Source organism: Pavona decussata, unplaced genomic scaffold (assembly GCF_977016875.1).
Source record: "Pavona decussata unplaced genomic scaffold, jaPavDecu1.1 SCAFFOLD_76, whole genome shotgun sequence".
NCBI lineage: Eukaryota > Metazoa > Cnidaria > Anthozoa > Scleractinia > Agariciidae > Pavona > Pavona decussata.
The window spans coordinates 116,793-137,259 of record NW_028145494.1 but is presented as its reverse complement, the minus strand read 5'-3'; the positions used below and the strand labels follow the sequence as shown (position 1 = coordinate 137,259).

The window sequence follows — 20,467 nt, the reverse complement described above, 5'->3', positions numbered from 1 at the left end:
CTAGACAACCAATCAGCCATTCACTTTGGTCGGTAGGTCGGCCGGTCAGCTAGTCGGTCGGTCGGTCGGTCGGTCGGTCAGTCGGTCCGTTAGTCAGTCATTCAGCCTCGCAGCCCAGAAGTCGCTTTGTTTGTCGGTCCATTGATTGATGAATCGATAAACAGAAAAAGTGTCAAACAAGCAAAAAACCTTTCGCCAAATACAATTTGAGCTCACTTAAATAATCATGGCGGGGCCATAGAAGATACTATGGATCATGGCTCCTATCAAGGGAGATGGGGTCTGTACAGGTCTCCTTTCAGGGGTGGTGAGGTCACAAGAGCAAAAGATACCATGGACCTCCTATCAAAAGAGTTGGCGCCACAGAGGATACCATGAATCTCCCTTCCGGGGCAGTGGGAAGGGAGGTTGGTCTCTTTAAGGGTGCCGGGAAGGGGAGGGGGGAAGGGGAGTATGAATGACATGATGGGTCTCAGGATAAGGGTCGGGGGTTTTAGGAAGAGGCATTCATCTTCCCTTATTATAGTGGATTCCGTGTATGCATAATACTTTTGACCAAGTTACCTAAGTTTTTAATTCCTCACTTCGTATGTAAAATTTACACGATCGAATAAGAAATAATTCAAGCGAGTAACACTAGAGAAATAACACAAGCAGAAAACAACACACTAAAACAAAAACAACAACAACAAAAACATGGAAAGAAACGAATAAACGAAAAAGGCACAACAAAAACCCCAAAGTAAACAACAACAACAACAACAACAACAACAACAACAGGAACAAACTGAAACGGACAAAACAGACAAAAGTAAAAGTTACTCCACTTACTTGTCTTTAAGCAAAGCCTTTTCGCGGCTTGAATCTGCCATGGTTTAAGTGGGATGTCATATATTTGCACGCAAGTTATTCGTCCCCGGAAATAACGTTTGTCACCAACCCGGGCTCCCATTCTTGCTGGATAGTTCGTAGCCAGTCGGATCCTGCCGATTCTTTTTCGAGCGACTTCTTTGTTATCGATATATATTCGGGCATATCCAGATCGCTGATCGTAGGTAGCGGTGATGAAATTCCAAGCCTTTGGCTTAATAAGGTTGGTTTTAACTGGTGTTGTGAACCTTCGTTTACGGGTCACGAATCGTACCAACAAAACTCGTCGACGGACCATCCACATGTGCACGCCAAACCCGTCAGGCTTGTAATTGAAAATTGGACCAACCGGTCCGTCCGGATTTATCCAAGCTAGAATAGAGATGGAGTTTCGGGTGTCAAGCCGCCCATTGTTAGGAAACTCGATATAACTGTCTGAGCGACCTTTGAATCTAAATGAGCCACCAGGCCTTCCATCTGGACCAAGGCCCGGCCGCACATTTGCCATGCGCCCTGCTGGGTTCTTACTCCTGCTGATGTCACGTGTGTTGTAACGAACATTTAAGGGATAGAACGCCATGGCTGGAGGCAATCCTAAAATGAAAGGAAAATATATAAATAAGATTCAGTAAAAATTAGTTGATTTTTCTCCGTGTGTTTGTTGCATTGGGAACAGCGCGCGGAAAACGACGTTGTTTGCTAGCCATTCTCGCGCGAAAAATCAAGTACTCCTCTCATTATGAAGGTAACCACAACGCTTAAACGTTAGCATGAAACGTTCACAAAGCAAAAAATGATTTTTTGTCGGTAATGAAAATTTATTTCCTGGTAATGAAGGGCAAAACGTGTACTCAGAGACTTGCTAATCAATATTCTCTTCATTCCTGGCTAAAACAAAGTCCTTGTTGATCATCTCGTCCGACTACGGATTAAACGTTACTATCTGTTACAACTACTTTACCTACACAGAACGGCATAGCACTTACTTGGGGCCGGTTTGGTGGGTGTATACGGACCTGCGGACAATACAAAAAGCACAGGATAATAAGTGCATAAGCTATATAAACAAATAAAAACAAACATTGAACGCTTAGGAGGATACATTCTTGACAATGATAAAGGGCTTTATATATATCTGAAGATTAAAAGTAAAACTGCAATGACGTGCTATTAATATATTCAGCTTCACTGGGAAAACTATAAGCTCTGCCAGACACCAATTTTCGCCTGCGAGAAATAAACTCAGGCTTACTGGCTGTAACATTCATCAGGAACGCAGACAGCACGACGAAACCAGAAAGCTAACGCTCCGAGAATACTAAAACCATGAAATGAAAGTGATGCAAAAAGTTCCTTACATTTGCCCACAAAATATTCACGGTTGTGAAGTTTAAATTAAGAACTGGTTAATGCATAGCAAATGGCTGCAAGTGTTAAGTTTGGAAAGCCCGAAAAAGTGTAAGAGTTTTTCGATGCGATAACGGTGAGTAACTCCAGTTTCTCAAGTGTAAATTTGTTGTTAAGTTCTCTTGCATGAGAGACTTGAATCAATTCCATTCCAAACATTCATTATCTGCAACGACTGAAATACCTTTGTCCATCTTTCAGATATTTCAAACGGGTTCTTTTTCATCGTGAGAAAATTGTTCCTTTGAGCTAAGAAATGATAGATGACAGCAGGTCAGCTGACGTCAAACTTGTACCCATCAACCTCACTGAGCGAGCTCACGTTTCCTGAATTTGATTGCGCGCCAAAACTTACCATGCTAGAGTAACACATTTACCTTATCAGACTCCGTTGTTATTCCGTGGCTTACCTGGTTTATTACAAAGGTTCTTGACTTTGTAAATCTGAGGTCCTGTCATAGCGACAGAATAAACCTGCATACAGGAGATACGTCCTCGGAAGCTCCCACCCATGTACACCGTGTTCTTGGTAGCCAGCGTGATACTCTTGCCAATATTTTGAGACAATATTGGCCTGGAGTCCAGCCAAAGGGTGGCAATCCCGGTTCGCTGATCGTAAGTGGCGCCTACGTAATTCCAACGGCGCGGACGAAGACGTCGTTTTATCAGCACGCGTGTGCGACGTCGGTCCCTACGGATAAAATGAACATACAGGGTGTCCGACCGGACAACCCAGAACTTTACCCCACGGAAGTACTCAAAGATGGGACCACGTCCCATGGGAAACACCCACGCTAGAAGGGTGATAGAGTTCTTGGCGTCTAATTTGCCCCCGTTGGGAAAACTGATGTAGCTATTACGGCGACCAAGGAACTCTGTAGACTCGCCGGGCTGGCCATACGGACCTGGAGCATACCGGATGTTGGAGCTTCGGCCAGGGATGTTTTTCCCTACGCTGACATCACGTGTGCGAGTCTTGTGGTCAAGAGGGTACACAGCAATAGGTTGAGGAAACCCTACAACGGAACAGAGGGACTGAGAACAAATAGGAGGATCTCCGTTTTCGTTAAAATGTTTAGCCTCATTGGGCTACATTAGCATAAACGAGACAACTAGCAACAAATAAATGGCCAACATAAATTGAAAGAGCTTGGCAAACTTAGTATTGACTAAAAATGTGATGGTGGGATGTTAAATTATTTTTGAGAAACGAATCCTAAAAGTGTAAATATTAGTTGCGACTCTGCCATACATTCTTTGTAAATTTCGCAACGTTTGAAACCATTCAAAATATCAGACTTCTAGTTACAGTGACTACCAAGAGTAACATGTTCTTTTAGTTTACGGTGTCTATTTGTTCGTAGATTGCTGTTTGATATATGTCAATGAGGTTAAAAGTAAAGAATAACGTCAACAAAGATTCTCCTACACAGAGATAAAAGGAAAAAGAGGGTAGGAGAAAACGGGAGTAAATAAAAATAAAGACGGTTATACATCAGCTCTGTGTAAAAAATTATAAGGCTGCTGCATCCGCGCCCAACAAACTTACTTGACGGTTTAATAGTCGGCTTCTTGGTAGGTTTGGCGGTGGGTCGTGTCGTAATTTGAACTACAGAAAATAACGGAAACGATGGACAAATAAGTATCGCAACACCTGTGAACATGAATCACTGTATCTTAACGAACCTTAGAGAAACACTAGTAAGTAAATAAGTATCGTGTAAGATATGTAAACATGAATCATTGTATCTCAACGAGGCTGAGAGAAACACAAGGCACTAAATACTACCCTCTTTAAATAAAGATATTACGTAATTACTTACTTACCAACTTACTAGAGACATACAGCTGCATATCCCTTTAAAAGTTTTACACTCCAACTTTATTATCATTGTCGTCGTCGTCATCTTCACTATTATCAGTATACTATTATTTTCACATTGGACTAGATAAATAACAGCTTTTTAAATCAACGATCGTTATCTTTTTACAAAACAATTTTGACTTGGTGGCTCGGCGATATAATGAAAAATAGAAACTCTCTGCGAGGCTGGTATTCATAAATTTAATTAATCAAGTCATTCCTGTGTCTCGGTTGGTTGTTCAGATCGGAAGGTAAATAATCTATAAAATTAACCAGCCATATATTGTGTTTTCTCATTCACTACTCTCTCCACGTCTCCTTAGGTGATAGATAGATAGATGCTTTATTAAAACTAAATCGCAACCCGAGGGTTAAATTATATAGTTTTAGGTGCTATATACACAAAGAAGGAAGGAAGGAACGACCCAAAAGAGACGCTATATGGAATAATAGTTTATCAGAGGATGAAAGAACATGATGGCTTGAGCCAGTGGCATTACCAAACTAGCAAAGAAAAAGCGCGATGGGACCGCTCTTGTTAGCACGCTCAACAGGAGTGAAGTTGACGCTTCTTTCGCTACGAGGAAATATCTCTAAAAATTTAATAAAGAAAGTACCTTTGCAAGCTTTCCTGACAATGCCCTTGACGATGCCATCCAGCGACTTAAAACTGACCATGTAGGTATGACGAGCGTCGGTCGCAATAGCACTCAGCTCACGATGACTAGAACGTGTTCCAACCCCAATAGCGAACGTTTCAATTCCAGCTCGGTGTATTTTAAGACTGGGTACCCTTACACTATCGCCAGCTCGTCCACTGGTCAAGAAAATCATCACTCTCTTCTTCCGGCTGCGTCTAAAAAGCCTATTTAGTGCAAGCTTCAGTGCTCTTCCAGTTCGCCTCGAACCCCTGATGTAACGCAGTCTCTTGATTGCACGGTCAAGAGTGCGCACATTGGTGTAACGGTTGAGTCCGAATTCCAGTCGTGGATACAAGCCGTATACGATGACTCCCACACGAGCTCGACTTCGGGAAATCGTAAATGATCGGGAAAGAAGCCGCACGAACTGTTTGATTTGCCTGAAGTACCTTCGTCCGCTTCTTCCAGAGGCGTCCAAGACAAAGCCAATGTCAATTGATAAGCTGCAAGCTACAATAGTTAAAAAAAAAAAAATAAATAAATAAAATGAGTAGTGCTCGTCTCACACAGGGCCTTCAGCCGGGAGGTATGCTTGATACAAATGACCGTCTCATCTACGAGTGCCTTAACTGTGACATGCCTAACTAACAAGTTGTAGGACTAGATAAAAACTGATTGAGAACAACTTACATTTGAAGCTTCAATATAACAATGAAAACGGTGTAGAAATGCGTAGGTGTAATCTAGCGCGACAGGGCTTCTAACGTAGCATAAGGCAGAGAGGCATAATGACCTACACTTAATACAATATAGGTTCCTATGACAATAACAACATTAGAAAACGCTGGTTTACATGCGTCCGTTTTCTGCGTTAAATGTTTTCGAAGCCTTTATATAAGCATCTCTTGGATTTCCCAGAAAATACTAGGGTACAGATGACGAGGGTACAGCAACATGGTTATAGGGTAACACGATCGTGGTTTGTTTTACATCAAAATTGACGTTTGACGTACGTAAAGTGTACTTAGAATCAAATCACATGATATACACTAAAACTACAAAAGTGTTTTGATGAGGGGACACTGTTGTAGCATGGTACAGCTTACCTGGTGCACGAGGAGGCTTGATCGCTAGAACAGACAAAAACAAACGCGTCAATAAAAAAATTAATGAGGGCAGGTAAATTAGCAGAGAGAAAACTATAGATGGTGTGGAAGATGGAATTTCAGAATCGCCACAAAACGAGATGGATAACATTGTAGGACCAACATGGATAACAGTAGTTAAGGACACGATCGCTTCAGAGGATTACTTTCTGCGCATTGAATGTGTGATACCTAAAACTGTTTCTTCTTGAGAATGATGTATTAATCCGTAAATGACACAGGCATACGCGGAAAAAAAAAATCCGAGTACTCCTATCAGGAGTCGAACCTAAGACCTTCCGATAACTAGTTCGGATGTTCTACCACTGAGCTACAGGAGACTCGTGGGAGCTAAGGCCATTAAAGGCCATTCTTGTTCTTCTTCTATCCAATTCTCGGTTCCTTGTTTGAACATCATCCGGAAACCAATTGTTTCTAACCTTCAAGTTGATTTCGGTTTCAAAAATAAGTGTATTTTTACGGAGGTGGGTTATTAGCTCTCTACCCAACTCTAAACGTGGATGGCCGGTTGGTTTTCTGTTCCTAAATGGTTGCCTTACATGGCTAACCGGGGAAGCCATCTCCACCGGTTTGAAATCAGTTTTTCCCGAAGTCTTTTAAGAGATTAAAAAAAAAAAAATCTTACGTGGAACAAACGGCATGCAGGCTCTATTTTTAAGAGCAGCCAATACAGTGCTTAGTTTCCTGAATCCGGCTGTCATCACATGCGAAGGACTGGACGCCATCTGTTGCGGCTGAAGTCTTCTAAACTTTTTACCAATCCCCAAGGAGAATACTTCAATTCCCTTCCGCTTCAAGCTCGTGGCCGGTGGGACAACATTATCCTGCGAGACGCCATCTGTCATGATGATAAGAACTGGCTTCCTTCCCCTTATTCGTCCTCGCCGGAAAAGATACCTTCGATGTGACACAAAACGTTTACAATACGTTACTAACAGGGCCGCGCCTTCGATTGACTATTGATAACAAATGATAAATCGCTTTCTTTAATCCTAATGAGTTGTATTTAATTTGTTTGAGCTATATATATAGGTTGCATAATCATTTTCTCCAAAACAGTTAGGAAAAAAGCTAAAACCAAAGGCGTCCTGACATTTACGTGATTTCTAATGTTTAACCTGGTATGACCAACCAATCTCGCATTCAGTTGTCAATTGACCCGGCACTAAAGCTTAGTAAGTTGGTATGGCCGTGAACGGCTGGCCAGTTTGAGTTCAGATAGTAAGTTATAGCGATAAATTGTCAGTAACTTGAAAAAAAAAGCGTCTAGTCCACCTCACGATTAACGCAAACAAGGTCATCGATTAGTGCATGACACCATTAGATGGAAATGGACATATGACACCAAGCCATATAGCTAGGGAGGGTTGAAGGTAGCTTGGTGCGGCCACTAGCCTACAGGTGATATATAGGTAATAGAAGTCACTTCTCAGCTAGACCCTTAGACATTGTACAGAATCTAACGGACCACTTTGGCAACCACTACAAACGGAATTCATTGCAATCAACCCACTCGAAACGTAGTTTGTTCAACTGTCTCTACTTTGCTGTCCATAGTTACAACACGTAGTTATAAGTATGCCTTTTTATCCCTTAGGGGTTACATTGCACGTTAACTATTCGCAAGAAACCGTCTCTTAATTTTACGTCTCATTGCTACTTTATAAAATGACTGTCTTACACATTAGCTCAAGTGCATCAGCCCGTGCAATTTGCAAAACCGGTCTTTTTAAAATATGCTTTGTTTTTACAGCGTCCTGTCACGATAATCATACCTTGAAACAAATCTCAGTGCTCGTCCGAGTTTCGTTCCTCCATAAGGGAATCTCACACGATCAACCGCCTTGATGATACTTGTTTTTGAGTAGTAACGATTGAAAGGGAAGATAGGGTATGGTCTAGATGAGAATACAACCATACCGACCCGCGTCTGGCTTGGAGAGATTGGGAAGAAGCTGATGAGAGTCTTGACGAAATCAAGGAGACGAGTAAAACGCTTTCCTATACTCCCTGATCCATCGACGAGAAAGCCCAGGTCCACTTTTGATTTACATACTGAAAACGCAGAAACACATTTATTAAAAATCACAACCGGCGGGAAACAGACCAGTCTTGGATTTGAAAACGGGGCTACCTTGAAACAAATCCAAGTGGTCAGAGCGGAACTTGAACCCGGGGCCTCCGGATTACAAGTCCGGCTTAGGCCACTAGGCCTAGGATTACTAGCAACGAGGCCACGTCGCCTCCCATATGCCGCCTCTCACAATGCACTTTAAAAGAAAGATGACTGACCAAACGTCTCTTGATAAAATCGCATGTTGTGAATATTTTAAAAGATGAAAACCATAAAGCATTACATTGTTATTGTTCTAGCCAAAAGACGGAACTGAATACTTGCACCGGCTCTTTTAAGGACGGTGCCTACTATTGTTACTGCGCATACGTTCTGCGCATCGCGAGATACTCGGGTTTCCTATGGGTGGTGCCTACTAATACAGGAATATTTTTGCGCGGTTTAAAACTATACGGAGAAAGCAGAACTTACCAAATACTTTTGGTATCTCACAAAAATAATTGGGCGTAACCATGCATTTTTCAGAGATAATTAGGCTTCAATTTAGGGAAAAATCCCATACATTGCTTTATATTTTGGCGTTTTTTAGAAATATTAATGTTTAATTATCTCTGAAAAATGCGTGGTTACCCCCAATTTTCTTTTTGGATTCCAGTAGCCCTTGCTAAGATCTGCTTTTCTTGCAAAGTCATAAACCGCACAAAAATACTTCGGTATTAGTGGGCACCGTCCTTAACAGACCTTTACCAGCTATTTAAGTGGAGATTTTTAAGAAATCTAAGTAAAATCGTGTCGCTTACCCGGCGCCCTTGTTGGTGTTACTGTAAAAGGAGGCTTAGGTGTAGGAACTGAAAAGAAAGAAAAATAAGGCGAATCAAGCAAGCGAAAAAGATAAATAGGTTTGACGTGATTCGTGAAATATTCCCAAAATATTGCTCGAACATCATATAGCTAAACACGTGGGCTGATGATAGGGTGTGGGGCAGAACAGGTTATACAAATTAGTATAAAGGGGGAGCAATTCTAAAAGAAAGGTTTAAGAAAACGTCTCTTAATATTACCTTTTACTCTTTTAATTAATTTCTTAATTTTACTTTTTGGGAGAAATCGTTTTAGTGCAGAAGTAGCAATTGACCATCGATTCTGAAAATTTGTTATTTGAAAATCTTTTTTTTTTTATCATTAAGAGCAGACAATTTCGGAACTAACACACATTCCATGGTATAGAGAATCAATTGCTTCCGGGTGGACTCATGTAAGTACTGATGTCACGGTTCTTGGATGCGCTTTTAATTGAAAACTCTTAGTAAACACACACCTGGACGGAAGCATCTCTTCATTTTACTCCGAATCTGCACACCATTCATTGCGAAGTTATAAATCTGCAAGCAAGAGAGTTTCCCGCGGAATCTGCGACTATCACCAGGTTTTCGTCCAATCACAATTGGATAATTGGTTGCCAGCCCAAGACGGAAGCGACCAATCTTCCGTTGAATGATGGGAATACTGTTGAGCCACAGAGTGGCGACGCCTGCCTTGTGGTCGTACGTGGCAGCGATGTAGCTCCACTGGCGTGGCTTTATTTTCTTGTATAGCGGCCTCACGGTTTTGCCTGACCGTGGCACGAACCGAGCGTAGACTCTATAAGGATTAACGATCCACAAATGGACACCCCAGCCATTTGGTTTGAAATGAAGTAGTGGACCAGAACTTTCAGGGAACACCCAGAAAATTATGGTTATTGAATATCTCGTGTCCAGGCAGCCGTTGTTAGGGATAAGAACGTAACTGCTTCTCGTTCCTCTAAAAGAGAGCGCGCCTTGAGGATGGTTGTCTGGGCCACGTGAGTAGTAAACTCCAACAAACCTCGCGGGGGGATTCACGTAAGTGCTAATATCACGGTTCTTCGACGCGCTGGTAAATTGATAAACAGCCACTGCCCCGCGACGAATCACTGAAATTAAATAATAACAAACTGGCTTTTAAAATTCTAGCTTTCCAATTAGACTTTACCGAAAGGATTAGAGATTTGTGTGACCAATTTTTCAGGAAATTGACGGTTTCAGTGTAAGGGTAATTACTGGAGAATCAAAGCTAAGATGGGATTTGTCGAGTCACCACTTGGTTTTTGACAACTGCGTCAATGGACAAAGCAATATTTGGTACTCAAAAAACAAAAAACAAAAACAAAGCATTTCTAACCAGCTTAGACTTACCAGGAGAGTGGCAAATCCCATTCTTGAGTGTTCTCACAATGCTGTAAAGCTGCGTAAACCGAACCGTAAACACGTGTCGCCTGTCAGTTGTAACACGTAAGAGACTTCGGCGACCAACTCTGCCGACTCCAACCATGAATATTTCGACACCAGCTCCTAGTAAAGCGACCGCTGGTCGCCGTACTCTATCGATGGACCTCCCAGCAGTCAGAACAATTAAAATCCTTCTTCTTCCACACTGAGGCTTTCCTGTGAACAGGTAGCGTCTGGCATTATACAGAGCTCTGCCCAATCGTCGTACACCTCTGAGAGCACGTATTCGACCGATTGCGCTGTAAATTCGTCCCCGCTGGTACGATCCAGTGAATCCAATGATTTTATTGGTACGCGAGGCGTACGTGAGCACTCCAATACGAGCGGCTCTTCTGGAGATGGTAAAACGACGAACGGTTTCTTGTACAAATTGAATGACTTGTTGGAAATTTCGCTTTCCAGACCGAACGACGGTCCTGGTGGCTTCAATAAGGAAACCGAGATCAACACGAGCTGTACAGACTGTAGAATAAACAAAAGAATACGATGTGTCAAACATGGTGAGTTGACTGACAAACTGAATAGCCACGCTGCTTTTTTGCCGGATTTAAGTAGTTATTAGAGAGATTAAGCACCACGATTACGGCAAACGGCAAACGTGAGATTCGCGTTTATGTTTTCTTGAAAATATGAGTACGTAAATGAAAATAACCCATGTCACTGCACGATATTATATAAAGGAAAATACAGGGAGATGTCAAGAATCAACCACAAGAGGACACAGAAAAATCTGAGCCCCAGATGGGATTCTAGAACACGGAGGGTCGTGGGTTCGAATCCCATCTGAGGCTCAGATTTTGTCTGTGTCCTCTTATGGTTGATTCTTTACATCTCCCTGTATTTTCCTTTAGATGAAAATAGTACAAGATAATTCTGGCCTTTACTTTTAACGCAAAACACTCAATTTGTCTGAGAAACTGAAAACAGCGAGCGGCAAATGAAGGATAAACATGGTCATGTGGTCATTTCTACTGTTTGCCGTTTGCCGCAAACGTGGTGCTTAATCTCTCTATTCATATCATCGGCATCCGTGGATCTCGGGACATCATGGATCTGCGCCGGGGTTAGAGCATCGTCTGCTGTGGCTGTACAGCCCGATGCACAGCACAAATACTATTAACAAGTTCATTGATCCAAACAAACCAAGCCAAACAGAAACGGTGTGGTACAGGACAACTGACATTACAAGTTTAGCCCTCGAAATAAAAAGAAGGCACAGGACTAAACAGAGAGGATTCCATGAGCGTGTGTTGCAATACAACTTACTTCTTGGTGCAGGAGTAGGTGTTGGCGTAACTGGCGGAAGAGTAATGGGTCCTAAGAAAAATCGATCACACAATAGTCAATAAGAACTAAATTCTACTTTCTAGTTAATAACGTTATATTAGGATTAAATCTGCTAGCAAAGCAACTAAGGCAACCAGGGAAATCAATCGTTAGGAAATAAAGAGAACAAAAAGATTACTTTTTTGCAGTATCCATGGTCACAACAACGTGAGGTAGCCTTCGTCTTTTTTCATTTAAAATGTTATTCAAGGCCACATGAAATGTTTACAACTGGAATCGCTAGTTGTGTAAAGTGGTTTTTTTCTTTAATTTCAATCCACAAATTTTAAGAAAGAGTACGCAGCAAGTGTAATCCATGGCATGAAGCTAGCAGCATTACGTCTCCCACCTGAATGGGATGCTGGTCCATCACAGGGTTATCATCAGCAGGCAGGTTTCACTAACAGTTTTGTAAAGGGAGGTTCTAACACCGGATGAAGGAAGACATCTTGGAAACGATGCCAATGACAGGGCTCGTATCCCTGACCAGCTGACAAGAGGATCGAAAGTAGAACACGCTAACCACTTCTTCAACGCTTCTTCAACAGTGTCTAAAAATTGTGATCTCACGAAAACTAAGGCTAACGAGAAGATGCACAAAGAATAAAACAACAACAACACGAGGGACAAAAAATTTAATTTTACCTTTAAGGAAACACTTTTTCTTAGCCTCGTCAATCTGCTTTCGAGACAGCGCCACACTATACAACTGCAGACAAAACAGTCGACCCCGGAAGTACTCTCTGCTGCCCCTTTGGCCACCAAGTCTTATAGGCTTCCTGGTATCCAACTGTACTCGACCTATTCTCTTTGTAACGACCACTTTGGAATTCACCCAAACGGTCACGACTTGACTTCCCTCGTTATATGTCACACCAACGTAGTTCCAAGCCTTGTATTTAATAAAACGTCCACGCGTACGAACCGTGGTTGTTCTCCTGCGCGTGCGCTCCACTATGACTACTTGAAGTACTCGTCGACTGATCATGCGCAATTGAAATCCTCTACGATTGGGGTTATAGTTCAGTATGATGCCGGATCTTCCTTCGTTGTACACCCAAATCAGAATAGTGATAGAATATCTAGCATCCAGTTTTCCAGTGTTGGGGATCTCCACGTAGCTATTTCGTCGGCCGTAAAATTGCGTGGAGCCGTCGCGTCGACCGTCAGGACCTTGACGATATCTAACTCCAATAAGTGTTGCTGACGGGTTTCGACTGCGGCTTATGTCGCCCCCGCGTCTTTTACCGTCCAACGGGTACACGGCGAGAGTACTTGGAAGTCTCACTGTATCAATAGAAGCACAGGACATTATGACAATCAAATTATTTGTCTATGGTACGACACGAGCTCCTTAATTTGGGCTGATATATAATCATCAGGGATAAAAAAGTAGACCCCTTAATTCCTTGCTATGGCAATGAGCGTCTAAAGGCCAACTGTCTCGTACCACATAAAATGCAAATAGCACGCGTTTAAAACTGGCATTGACTAGTCGCACTATGTTAACACAGATACAATAAAAACACAAAACAAACAAACACTGCAAACAAACAAAAAAAAAATCCCGAAGACTGACTGCCCTTGCTTGTGAATAGACCCAGCGAAACTACACCGTTAACAAGGAATTGTCGACGGAGAGATTTGACTGTAATTATTTTCCCTCTTGAGAGGAAAGCCGTGACTTGCTTGCAGAGTGTGACCACAGCCATAAGCATTTGTTGAATTAAAAAATGACGAGATTAAATAGAACAAACAGAAAATTGCACGAGAGCCTTACCTCTTTGCGTGGTAGGTAGAGTAACTGGACGAACTGTAGGTACTGAATGTAATAACGATAAACAACATAGTGAATGAGAATGATGTATTATTCAAAGTGACACAGGCATACTCGGAAAAAGGAAATCGGAGTGCTCCTATCAGGAGTCGAACCTAAGACCTTCCGATTACCAATTCGGATGCTCTACCACTGAGCTACAGGAGACTCGTGGGAGCTAAGGCCATTAAACATAGTGAATCTTAAGAACAGTTACTGATAACAGTAAGTAGCTCTTTGAGGTGGAGTTAAAACATGCGTTTTCTTAATACCATGAGCTCTAGTAGCGTTACTACGGTAACAATGGATATTGTGTGTCCAAAAATCTTATTTTGACCATGAACTGCATAAAACAGTGCAAAATGAAAGAACACCGTTTATAACGTCCATACAATTACCAAAACTGCGATCTGGCACATAACTTCAAAACTTGTAAAAAAATTACCAGTCGTTTAGAATTATCAATCCATCAATCTATTATCTCTCTGATTGTCCCATACACAAGCCACTTAACGTACTTCACATGACAACTTAAAGTTTTCAAATTCAAGTTGACGGATATCCCTTCTCTTCAAACTCCAGAGAGAGAAGGTATTTAGGCGATAACTGGAAGTCTTAGGAGTTTTGTCGCGTTAAAGCACGGGTTTTGCCAAGTCAATAGAGTTGAGACAAAAGCGAATGTGCGAATGTGTATTTACGTCGAGGTTGAAAAATTCTACTCACCAGCTTTCTGACAAACTTGGTTCTTCAATTTCAAAATCAACGTCATAAGTGTGCTAAATGACACAGTCAACACGTGGTTCTGGTCTGTCGCCATCTGCTGTAACTGCCTCCTCTTGAACTTCCGACCAAGTCCGATCGTGAAAACCTCAACGCCAGTAGCTTTCATTCGGCTTGCAGCTGGACCAACTCGATCCTGAGAAACACCATCCGTCATTAAAACCAACACTCGTTTTCTTCCTCGGGAAGAGCGCCCCTTGAAGAGGTAACTCCGAGTAAAGTCCAAAGCTTTACCAATCCTCGTTCCTCCTCGGGGATAGCGGATCCTTCCAATCGCCCGAAGAAGTTTAGCCTTCGACGAATATCGTTTGAAGCCGAAAACAGGGATTGCGCGAGACGAGAATAACACGACACCGATTTGGGATTTTCCTTGCGATACCTGGAAAAAGCTGACAACAGATTTGATGAAGTTAAGCATGCGAGCGAAGTTTCCTCTTCCTTGGTATTCGATACTTCCGGAGCCGTCTACCAGAAAACCGAGGTCCACCGGAACATAGCACACTAAAACGAATATGAAAAATAAATAAAAGTTAAATCTTCTGACGGACCACTCTTTTCAGTAGCCATTCCCATCCAACATGCATCACCTTTCACAGTGAACTCCCGACTACATAAGCTTGAAGCCAAACATAGTAAATTGTACCTTGCGCCAACGACCACCGCAAGTAAACGAGAGGAGGGCGAGATCGAGGAGGGACGGTTAGGGGAAGAAATGAAATGGGCCAAAATGGAACACAATCAAAACTATTTCTTCTAGGAGTAACTTTGGTTTTATCTAATAGTTTTTTTCATTTGTTTCGGAATGTAGTAAATTTCGAAGGGTCAAGAATTATATTCTGTAATTAAGGTACACCAAATAGTTTCTTTGTCGACGGATGAGAAATTAGAATAACAATAATAATCATCATCATCATCATCATCATCATCATCATCATCATCATCATCACTGGGAACCGTGGGTGACTAATTTTTTTTAAGGTTGAATTGAAAAAAAAATTGTGCTTAGAAATAGTCTCTTTTTTAATCGAAATGAATTGTAAATAGGTTTTAATAGTTTTTTTTTCTACTTTTAACTTGTAAATATCAATTTTGCTTGGAATATTTTAATAAAGAGATCATAATATGTACTATACTTTCAATTGATTAATAGACCTTATTCGCTTTGTTGTTTTGTTACTCCATTACAGATCACGTGACGGTACTTTAGGGAGTAGTTAGAATTGACCATATTCACGCTTCTTCTGAGAATATCACGTGGTTTCTCATGGAAAAAGCATCTAGAGCAAATAAGGTCAATTCCAACACTGTAAAAATTTACTGATTAGAAAATGAAAGCCATTTCTGGTTAAATTAAAACAAAACTAATTTTGAGTTCGTGTACTTACTTCCTGGTCGACGAGTCGTGGGCGTTGATGGAACTAAAATCATAAAAAAGCAGATGGAGATAAAAAAGAAACATTTACATTAAAAATCTGACGCTGCTTGTATAGTAACAAACACGATTTCATCTTCATCATTTTCATCAACGCACTAATAAAAACAAACATTTTGTTTTCTATCTAAACATTTCAAATATCTGTGATATATCTTGACTTGTTAACATTGTTTTATCCTGATAGACCTCTTTCATAATGGAGGGCATAATTAGTATTCTTTTATGTGCATGCAAAATAAGCCTTCTTGACCTCGCTTTTGAGTGAAAATACTTTTGTTTTTACACATGCTAGCGAGGCCAAGAAGGCTAATTTAAATGCATACAAAAGAATAACAATTAAGCCCTCCATTTATGAAAGAGGTCTATAGAGTAGTACTTACCAGGTGGAGTTGGCTCTATAACTAGAAAAGAAAAATAGTATACATTTAATTCGACTGAAAAACTAACTTTCATTGGGACATTTTAACATCGATTCCTGAATGGAAACTTGTTAAAAAAAAGTTGCTCAGAGCAGTTTTAAACTGAGTGTCTAGAGTCATTGGCGTTTGCTTTGCTTTTACTTTACTACGTTCCGTGATTGGATGGGAAAACTCCCGCCATTTTTTTAACCAATTCAGTGAGAATTAAAACTATAAATTGTTTGCATGCAGTTTCCCGCGCGCTTGGCGCCGGTTACATGTAGTTGTTTCGAATCTTGATTGGTTGGCTGTACTGTTTACAACTCTTGTGATTGGTCAAACTAACTACGTACTTCGGTTTTGGTTTTATGACACTCAATTGAAAACCGCTCTAATGATTGAAAACATGGATGATACAGACAGCAAAAAGCGTCTCACACCAAAGTAAACTTGATCAAACACGGATCCCACTAGGTTAATTACTTCGATTCATTGTTTGTGGAGCGTTTTTTTTGTCAGACTAAACACCGAAAATTTGATGTTAAAAGCAAACGTTTATAGCTTTCTTTATTTTTGTCACAAAATGTTGTCACATTGATGTAGATGACGACCAAGATGCGGAATTTAAATTTCTGAAACGTCGCCGTCTAAGTTCCAAAAAAGTAACAGTAGATTAGTACCACATCAGAAACTGATTCTTATCTTATGCTATCTTGGCGTACGTTTCTCAAATTTCTCACACACATTTCGGGCCCGAAAAACAATTTGACGTGCACAATACCCACTAACAGAAATTCGATTTTTAGTAACTTGGACACCCAAACTTTACATATTGGACTAGCTTGCACCAAAAACTACCACCAATCGTCAGAAGAAAAGGCAACCTCGTTCCCAGGGTCTGGAAGAGGAGAGACCCTGGAAACCAGGTTGAAAATGGGGCGCTAAAAAAATTAACTCTCCTGAGGCACGAAATCTCTTCGAGAATCTTCGTAAAGGGAACTCTTGGTAAATGACAGCGTGAAATACAGAGATAGGCAACTAGTTGACTTGACCTAATCACACAGCAGCATGTAAGTGGTCAAAACGTCGCAGTCGTCATGAAGGTGACATTATTGTATACGAAACAATACAAAAAGCCGTTATTTCACGTAAGCAAGATGAACATCGGCCACATTCTTCAAAAACAAGAAATACAGTTAATACATAGAAGGCACAACTTACTTTTCTTAAAGCACCGTTTCCTCGCTCCTTCGATCTGCTTTGCTGTCAAAGCAACACTGTACACCTGAAGGCACGATATTTTCCCGCGGAATGCTCTTCTATCTCCAATCCTGGCGCCCATCCTGACTGGATAATTCGTAGCCAAGTCAAAGCGCCCAATGCTTTGGCGCGCAACAGGTCTGGAATTCAGCCACAACGTGGCGACGCCAGTGTTGTAATCATAAGTGGCTCCAATGTAGTTCCAGGCGCGATAACGCGGTTTCTTTGAGTAGGTCGCCACTGAAGCTGTCCTTCTCCGAGATCGCCTAACAAAACGTACGAAAAGAACTCTAGGTCCTACCATCCATAGGTGAACACCGAAATCGCGTCGATTGTAGTTAAAGATGGGACCAGATCGTCCATTGTGGTAAATCCACGCCAGAATAGTCATGGATCGCCTTGTATCAAGCTTGCCATTGTTTGGAAATTCGATGTAGCTGTCAGACGATCCGGTGAAAAGAGTCGAGCCATCGGGACGTCCGTCAGGGCCCGGAGCAGGTTTGACATTTGATGGTGTGCCCGGTGGGTTGTTCTTTGTGATATCAGTGGTTGCGGACTCCTTGTCGAGGGGAAATATGGCCACAAGTGGTGGTAATACTAGAAAAAAGGGGAAGTGAAGGGAATAATTCAGAAAAAATAGTTAAATACAATTTAATGCACATGGAAATACAATCCGAAATTCACCAGTTATTTTTCCGAGTCTGATTAGTTTACATTGTTCACGTTACGTGATAATCTTCAACCTCGAAGAGAGGCGGTAGGGTCCTTTCAGCGAAAATGCCGGGATAGATAGTACTCGTCCGCCGCAAAACCCAACATTTATTTTTCTAATTCACAGACAAAGAAGTTGCTTTCATTGTATTTAATTTTTTTTATTTCCTGTATGTTTATTCGTCTTATTTTACTGACTTTAATCTTTCGCCAAAAAGTTCAAATTGTTGAGCTGTATTCAAAACGCCAGTTTCAGTGACTTTAGTTTTAGAAGAGCGTTTAGTGGTGAACAAAAGAAATTGATAAAGAGTTCCTCCCTCGGAACTATCGGTCTGATAGTTGCCAATTGTAAATTCGAGTCTTAAAACTAGCAAATAAGACCTCGAAGGAAATACCCGCGGAGCAACTCTCTGCTAATAGTCCTTCGACAAAAATGATCTATTGTATAAACAGTTTTAAAGTCAAATAAATGGGATCTCAGTTCAGAACTATCATGCAACCAAAAAAACGCCAAACTTATCGATACTTACCGGGTGGTGGCTTTGTTGGTGGGGGTCCACCTAAAAGAAAAATCAATACAATTAACTTAAAATAAGAGCACAACGCTGAACTAGGAAATAAGTCGGCTTGTAGAAGGGCAATCGTTTTTTAGCACAGACTAGCGATTACAATGAGGTGACGAAGCCAGGGGCTTATATATATGGAATAGGTGGTCAGGCGAAGAAAACAAGTCGATATTACAAGATATGCTGCTACGTTACAAGATAAATACAATTACAGACACTACATTTCCTTATCTACAAATTGCTTCTTTTCTCAGAGAAATGGTCACTACACTACGGCCGTGGTAGCATTGTATAGTCATGACAATTCAGCAACAATTAAGGGGATGGTGATCAGCTTGACAACAAGCAGTGACGAATAAGCGCATTCGAGGGAGCGACGCGTTCCCGCGCAGCGGGCGAAATCCAAGCGCGCAAGCTTTATCTCGTCACTCGACAGTCTCTGAGGAAAGGAAGGACTACTCGTGGTTTGATTGCCAGTAAATACCTCCAGCGAAAGAATCAGAGTCAAGTAAGCAACCGGCTCCTTTATTTTCCACAAATAATTAACGAAAACCAAGGACGTGATAATTTCAGCACACTAATACAAATTTAAGCTATTTGTCCTTACCTCTGAAACAGACATTCCTCCGCTTGCGCATCTGCAGACCGTTCAGTGCTTTATCAAACACCTGCATACACGAGATACGACCACGGAAATACGTCCGCGAACCAGGCCTGCTTCCCATGATGGCAGGGTAGTTGGTGGCTAGCCTGAGACCTCTACCAATGTTCCTCTGTGCAATAGGTGTAGACTCACGCCAGAGAGTAGCCAGTCCACTGTTGGAATCATAACTAGCACCGACGTAGTTCCACGCACTTGGCCGGAGACCGAGAGTCCTCAGAACAAAGGCTCCCTTGCCAGATCGCCGTACGAACTTCACGTATAATGTCCTCTGCCTGATAACCCAAAGACTCACCCCGGAGCCCCGTGGTTTGTAGTAAAATATCGGTCCCCCGCTTTCGGGGTAAACCCACACGAGGAGAGTAATGGAATTCCTGGTGTCGATTCCCCCGTTGTTAGGGAAGTATGTATAACTGCCGCGTCCACCGGGGAAGTAAAATGAACCCCTGGGAAAGCCGTCCGGTCCAGGAGCCAGGCGCACACCTCTGGAACGTGCGGGTTGGTTTTTTCTTGGCCCTATATCACGTCCTCGTGTCTTGCTGTTGAGAGGGTACAATGCTACGGCACGTGGAGGCCCTGTGGAAAACAGTTGGATTAGAAAATGAAAATTGCACTTCACGACAAAAAGTTTGTAATAGTTGGGAGAACGTCTTTACTGTACATAAGTTCGTTATTGTTCTCTATGGAATGGCTAAAAGTGAATTGTAACCCTGACTGGGCGACAAATGAACATTTGGTAAAATTTGAGCGATTTCAGAATTGTCTGTTTGGGTTTGCAAATCGTTAGCGTTTAACATAAAATTTTTACGATTCGGTTTAGTGTCTGTTTGTTTTAAATGCCTACAAATTAGTGTCTGACTGCTTTCAATGTCTACAAATAAGGATTTGACCAAAAGAAAATAACAGGGTAGCCACTGAAGAGAAACTGATTAAGATCTTTTTGTTTCATCCAACAAATTCCATGTCCAAAATCCCAAACCTTAATCCTCTCATTTACAATCACGGTAAGGAAGGTTTTAAAGTACCAAAACGAATAGGCCATTTCCGAGTTGCTTTGAACCTCATTATGAAAGCGAGGTTGAGTGCTAAGTTCTTATTATGAAAATTAGTTTTCATTCATATGCAAATAAAACTTGTTTTCATATAAAGAGCTTTGCACTCAGCCTCGCTTTCATAATGAGGT

The 20,467-nt window shown here is 41.5% G+C and overlaps 1 protein-coding gene across 1 annotated transcript in view; it reads right to left on the bottom strand.

Annotated features, from left to right (window-relative positions):
- Positions 1–20,467, bottom strand: part of LOC146476450 (uncharacterized) — a 118,180-nt gene that overhangs the window by 66,829 nt on the left and 30,884 nt on the right. Inside the window, exons 30-43 of the mRNA XM_085114310.1 lie at positions 13,438–13,479; positions 12,303–12,944; positions 11,598–11,648; positions 10,239–10,793; positions 9,341–9,976; positions 8,823–8,870; positions 7,724–8,003; positions 6,574–6,845; positions 5,889–5,912; positions 4,759–5,292; positions 3,827–3,886; positions 2,688–3,293; positions 1,857–1,886; positions 832–1,464 (exon numbers count right to left, since the gene is read on the bottom strand). Of these exons, the coding sequence (XP_084970436.1) occupies positions 832–1,464; positions 1,857–1,886; positions 2,688–3,293; positions 3,827–3,886; positions 4,759–5,292; positions 5,889–5,912; positions 6,574–6,845; positions 7,724–8,003; positions 8,823–8,870; positions 9,341–9,976; positions 10,239–10,793; positions 11,598–11,648; positions 12,303–12,944; positions 13,438–13,479 (4,413 nt within the window). The remainder of the gene's footprint in view (positions 1–831; positions 1,465–1,856; positions 1,887–2,687; positions 3,294–3,826; positions 3,887–4,758; positions 5,293–5,888; positions 5,913–6,573; positions 6,846–7,723; positions 8,004–8,822; positions 8,871–9,340; positions 9,977–10,238; positions 10,794–11,597; positions 11,649–12,302; positions 12,945–13,437; positions 13,480–20,467) is intronic.